Genomic DNA, 6,000 nt, shown 5'->3' on the forward strand with positions numbered 1-6,000 from the left:
CGATACCTATGTGGGGTATCGGTACCTTTCGAGCATTCTGTTATTTCTCGGAACCAAAGTGTTCACAGGGGTATCGGTACCCTATAGGGGGTATCGATACCATACTAAATAATTTTTATTTTTGGCTCGAATATGGCTCGAAATAGTTTGTAAAAATTGTTTCAAAAATATTTTAAGATTGAAACTTTATTTTACACTTGAGTAAGGATTGAAATAGACTTTTGAAAGCTTGAAGTAATAATTTTCAAATTTGAATAATTTAATCGAATATATAATTCAATAAAATCTTAAAATTAATTAACACTTAATTTGTTATATTGAAACATCAAAATGTTTTCAACAATCTCTCCCTTTTTGATATAACAAAACATTTTAGTAATTTTAAGATTTTCTAATTTGAAAATCATTTTTGAAATTAAATTTGGAAAATTACTCCCCCTTACTCTAACATTTATCCCCTTTAAAACACTTTAACTTCTCATCATTTTTGTTAAATCAAAAAGAAGACTTTAAAAACTTTAGAAAACAAGTTTTTCCCAATTGATTTTAATTAGATAAAGCTTAAGCTACTAAGATCAAAATCAAGAGAAATGTTAGCCATTAGTTCCATTAGTTCCAATCGCATACCATTATTATGATATTGTTCTATTATTTTAATTTTTTTTAAAAACAACTTTTTTTAAAATCTACTCATATAGAAAAATTCACGATCGCGATACTCGTAATGACCACAATAACGTTTGTTATATTCGCAATCGCAATAAACTCAACACGACCGAAAATGCAACATTAGGAATATAATTTTGAAAAAAATAATTGAGTGATCAAAATGAAATAAAAATGATAGTTGGGATGCTAAACGCATAGTTTAGCCAAAAACTAGTTAGATATCAAAATAAAAGAATGTGATGTTTAGTGGTTAAATAGTAAATAAAACCTTTATTTAAATATAAGAAATACCTTCAAAAGTCCACGGGTTATAAATAGTAATTCTCGTTTGGCAAGACATGGACTAGGAATAAATATCGAAGAGGAAGCATCATAGATACAAAAAGAGAGGAGGAAAAATGAAGGAATCTCTGATATCGTTAGCCTTAGGAGCCTTGTTATTCCTGTTATCGGCGTCAACAACGGCGGCCGGTGTCATCGTACTAACAGAAGAAAACTTCAACGAGCAAGTTGGTCAAGACAGAGGAGCTCTGGTCGAGTTCTATGCTCCTTGGTATTGATTTCTCCATCTCGTTGTTTTTCCCGCTAGATCCCTCATTAATCGATCGTTAGATCTTATTTCCAGTAATTGAAATGAAAATGTGTTTGATTTTCTGAATTTGAATCTTCCGTAAGTCAGTTTTTAGAAAGACGTTAAATGTATGTGATCTCACTTCAGGCTATATGGATTTTGAACGATATAATCGATTTTTTCTTAAATCACAGGTGTGGACACTGTCAGAAGCTATCTCCCGAGTATGAGAAGCTTGCGGAGAGTTTCTCGAAGGCTAAATCCGTCTTGATCGGAAAGGTTAACGATCTATAATTATTCGACTTTGGTTGTTATTACTTATTAGTGTATGAATTCTGAGAATTCATATATGATGAGGTTTTTATTGCTACTTTTATTGATTCTAAAGGTAAGCAATTGCCGATCAATAACTAAACAGGTTTTCTTTGTTTGCATATTATTGTTCAGTGTATTTCGTTTCGAATATGAATTGTGAAAATTACACTGTTTTGAAAAATTGTCTTGATATTTCTATTGGTCTTATTGATGTATGATTATACGAATTTGGTTGTTATTTGTATACCGATTCTCTACGAATTCTGAGAATTTTACTATGATGAAGTTTTTGTTGCTATTTTTATTGATTGGAAAGGTTAGCAATTGTCAATTAATAATTAAACAGGTTTTCTTGTTTGCATATGAATTTGTATTGATCAGTGTATTTCGTTTTGAATATGAACTGTGAAAATTACACTGTTTTGAAAGATTGCCTTGGTATTTATATTGGCCTTATTGAATTTTTTCCCTTGTTGTTTGATGTGGTATAGGTGGACTGTGACGAGCATAAAAGTATTTGCAGCAAATTTGGTGTTCAAGGCTACCCAACTATTCAATGGTTTCCCAAAGGCTCTTTGAAACCTAAAAAGTCAGTCAAGTTTAACTCATGGAAACATAAATTGGGAAGTTTTGATCTTGTTTTGTGTTCTGTAATTGTTGTCAACATTTTGTTTAAAACATTGCTCTTAGTAAAATTATTTTCTCTAGGTATGAAGGAGAACGCACTGCTGAGGCCCTTACTGAGTTTGTGAATACCGAAGGAGGTACAACAAAATTCTTATGTGGTTGCTTACTCTATGGAATTCTGTCTTGATTTCTTTCTTCTGTTTCTGAGGTGATTAGCTGTATGTACATTAATGCACAAAGGCAAAAACCCAGTAGGATTATGCTAAGCTCGTGTATCGTTTTACAGGGACCAATGTGAAAATAACCGCCGCTCCATCCAATGTTGTAATGCTAAATGCTGATAATTTTGATGAGATTGCCCTTGATGAGGCCAAACACGTGTTGGTTGAGTTTTATGCTCCTTGGTAAGCATTTGGTTTATTGATAGCTGCATCTTACATGTCTAAGAACCTCATGTATGCAACAATTTTTGCTGTTGATGTTCTCTTGCTTCGATTCTTTCTACTTAAATGTGTTTTGGCATTTTCTGCTAGGTGTGGCCATTGTAAAAAGCTTGCTCCTGTAAGCATCTATATCTTTTCTCAATAAGTAGGCGTGATTACTCCGGTACAAGTATCAATCTCCATTCTAACCCTCTGCTTTCTTTTGTCTACGTAGACCTACGAAAAGGCAGCAACGGCATTTAAATTGGAAGAAGATGTAATAATAGCTAATATAGATGCTGATAAATATGGCGATTTATCCGAAAAGTAAGTGTAACTTTAGCCGATAAGTTCGGGTTTCCTTTATAAAGGGTGTGGGATTCTGTTGATGCATGTTAAGGCCTGTGCATTACGAGTGCAGGTATGGTGTAAGCGGATTTCCAACATTGAAATTCTTTCCAAAGAGCAACAAAGCTGGTGAAGATTACACTGGTGACAGAGATTTGGATGCTTTCGTTGCCTTCATCAATGAAAAGTGTGGCACCAATCGTGACGCCAACGGGCAGCTAACTTCGAAGGTTAGTAGCTCGTAGTATTCGTTGTTACATCATGTTTGTCATCACCCATTCTTCTGTATGATCTTTGCACAGGCCGGTATTTTGTCAAGTTTGGATCCATTGGTTAAGGAGTTTGTGGCTGCTAGCCACGATGAGAAGAAAACAGCCTTTTTGAAGATCGAAGGGGAAGTCGAGAAGCTTAAGGGCTCCGCGTCGAGGTATTCGATTGGTTTCTCAATATTCAGCTCCATAAGAAAACAGAAAACTTGTTGCCAATTCTTAGTAATCTATTTTGCTAATTGTCAGGTATGGAAAGATACACTTGAAAGCTGCTAAAAACTGCATGGAGAAAGGGGCTGATTATCCAAAGAAGGAGATTGAACGCCTGCAACGCATGCTTAACAAGGTAAGGGCTATGCTTGAAATCCTAATAAATTTTAGTTTTTTTGGTGATTTGGCTGTCACAACTTGACATCATACTTTTCCATTGCTACTATGTTTTACGTAACGTTGTTCCGAATCTTCATTTTTCTCGAAGCATCCATGTCGGAAACCCGTGGCCTGCGCACATATTCGATCTAACCGTGTATTTTTCGTTCTTTGGTGGCAGTCAATAAGCCCAGCAAAAGCTGATGAATTCACTCTCAAGAAGAACATCCTATCAACATTTGCATGAACTGATTCGATGAGTTCTCGACTGCGTTTTCGAGGATCGGTTTTCCAACGATTGCCTCGGTTTTTACCGGCAGCAAATTGTATAGGCCTTTGATTACATGCGTGCAGTTATTGTAAAGAACTTTCATGTGAGAACTATAACTAGTCAGAACAGTGATTTGATTCGGCATTTCTTCGGAGTTTCCCTTTTTGAGTTTCTTTTTCCTTAGTTCGGACAGACGTAAGATTTTATATCAGATAATTTTTTGTTTTTAGCTCGAGTCTTGAACGATGAAGCCAATTGGAAACATTAAATAAACCATTCGTTCTAGACAGAACTACGTCAAGGCCATGCTAGTAGACCAGCTTCTTCCTCTTCTTTGATTCACAATTTCGATAATTTAAGATCGATATAAGCATAGCACAAGCATAACACATTTAACAAATTGTTATACGTTGTCAAATTTTATAGGACTAATTTCATTTTTGACCCTCAAACTTTTAAAAATGGTCATTTCAATCCTGAAAACCTTTTCATCTTTTTTTGCCTTTAAAATTCTATTTGTTTTTTCAAATTGAACCAACGACAGAAAGTATAATATTTTTTTAGAGACGTTTTAAAAAAAATCATATTTTTCTTTTGATTTTTATAATGTTATTTTTTTAAAAATGTTCCTTAAACATAACAAAAATCCTCCAAAATTTTCGAATATTTACTTTGATGGTTAATTAAAAAAACAATCTATGTCTGTAGAAATATATATACTAAATAAAATTAAATTTATAAAGTATAATAAAAATTTAAGGAACAAATATCAAAATTGCACATAAACTTTGGTCTACTATATAATGTGATACATAAGTTTTGATGTGGTGTAATTATGTATATAAAATTATAATTTTGATTCAGGTTGACCACAATTTAAAACATATATGTATATTTGATAAAATATAATAGTTTGTGCATACAATACATAAACTTTAAATGTTATGTTGATAATGATATTAGTGATTTATGAAAAATGAATCAAATCAAAATTTTATGTATAGAATTGCATAAAGTCAAAGTTAATATGTTTAGTGATTTATGAAAAATATGTATAGAATTGCATAAAGTCAAAGTTAATATGTGACATTACATTATATTTTTTGTTAAAATGTAGTTCATGTATAGTTTTAATACGGAAAAAGTACATAAATGATCACGATACGTTGAAATAATTTATTTTAATCATTAAAATTTCAAAAATTATAAAAATATTAGTAGACTTATTAAATGGTTGTAAAATAGTCATTAAATTTTATCGAACTAATATCAAATAGTCAATTATATCTATCAAACAATTAAAAAATAATACTACCAACAACCAGTTGGTCTAGTGGGATGAGACACTAAGTCCCTTAAACAAGGTTAGAGATTCGAATCTTGGCATTTGCGAATGGAGTAAATTGAGTTGGAAGGGTCGCCCTCGCCTCTGCAATACTCGATCTGGATTAGTCGGTTAATTGATCAGATACAAGGGATAATTAAAAAATCTACGAGGTCATGCACATAATGTTTGTTCGAATAATCAATGAGCCCCACAAAAAAAAGAGGACATTTTGTTAGGTGGCTGTGAGCAAAGCTCTCATGGACCATTTAAACAAGGTGATGAATAAAAGAATATAGAAAATTATTTTTTAAAATAATTAAAGAAATATAAAACAACTTTAATATGTTTTCATTTTCAAGAAAAGACGAGACCCATTATCTCTTCTTTCTTTTAATTTTTTTTAGAATAGAGGTCCTTGTACTTTTGAAAAATAACTAATATGACTCTTTTATTATTTTTTCTCTCAATGTAACCCTTTAACTTAGAAAACAAACTCAATGTGACCCTTTGACCTACGTTGTTCAGTCGTTAACCGTTACGATGCTAGTGTGGTAGTTCATGGTACTGACATGACGATATACAATGCTAGCGTGATAGTCCATCTGTCATGTTTGAGTTACCAATTTAGCCCATCTAACATGCCATTCCTCACGTTATCAACCACCGTGGACTTTCATGTCAACATCGTAGACTGTCACATTAATACAATAAACTGTCACATCAATACAATAATGGTAAATGACGAAAAGTATTGGCCAAAGAGTTATATTGGGTTTATTTCCTAAGTTGAATGATCACATTGAGAGAAAATA

The 6,000-nt window shown here is 32.6% G+C and overlaps 1 protein-coding gene across 1 annotated transcript; it reads left to right on the forward strand.

The window, feature by feature from the left end:
• Positions 1-1,046: 1,046 nt before the first annotated feature.
• LOC120129591 (probable protein disulfide-isomerase A6) lies at positions 1,047-3,977 on the forward strand. The gene is made up of 11 exons (XM_039147057.1): positions 1,047-1,222; positions 1,435-1,519; positions 2,047-2,144; positions 2,264-2,319; positions 2,469-2,586; positions 2,716-2,743; positions 2,840-2,931; positions 3,026-3,182; positions 3,255-3,379; positions 3,468-3,567; positions 3,772-3,977. The coding sequence occupies exons 1-11, from the start codon at positions 1,068-1,070 to the stop codon at positions 3,835-3,837; spliced, it is 1,080 nt and encodes a 359-aa protein (XP_039002988.1). The 5' UTR covers positions 1,047-1,067; the 3' UTR covers positions 3,838-3,977.
• The last annotated feature ends 2,023 nt before the right edge of the window (positions 3,978-6,000 follow it).

Source organism: Hibiscus syriacus, unplaced genomic scaffold (assembly GCF_006381635.1).
Source record: "Hibiscus syriacus cultivar Baekdansim isolate YM2019G1 unplaced genomic scaffold, ASM638163v2 tig00110503_pilon, whole genome shotgun sequence".
NCBI lineage: Eukaryota > Viridiplantae > Streptophyta > Magnoliopsida > Malvales > Malvaceae > Hibiscus > Hibiscus syriacus.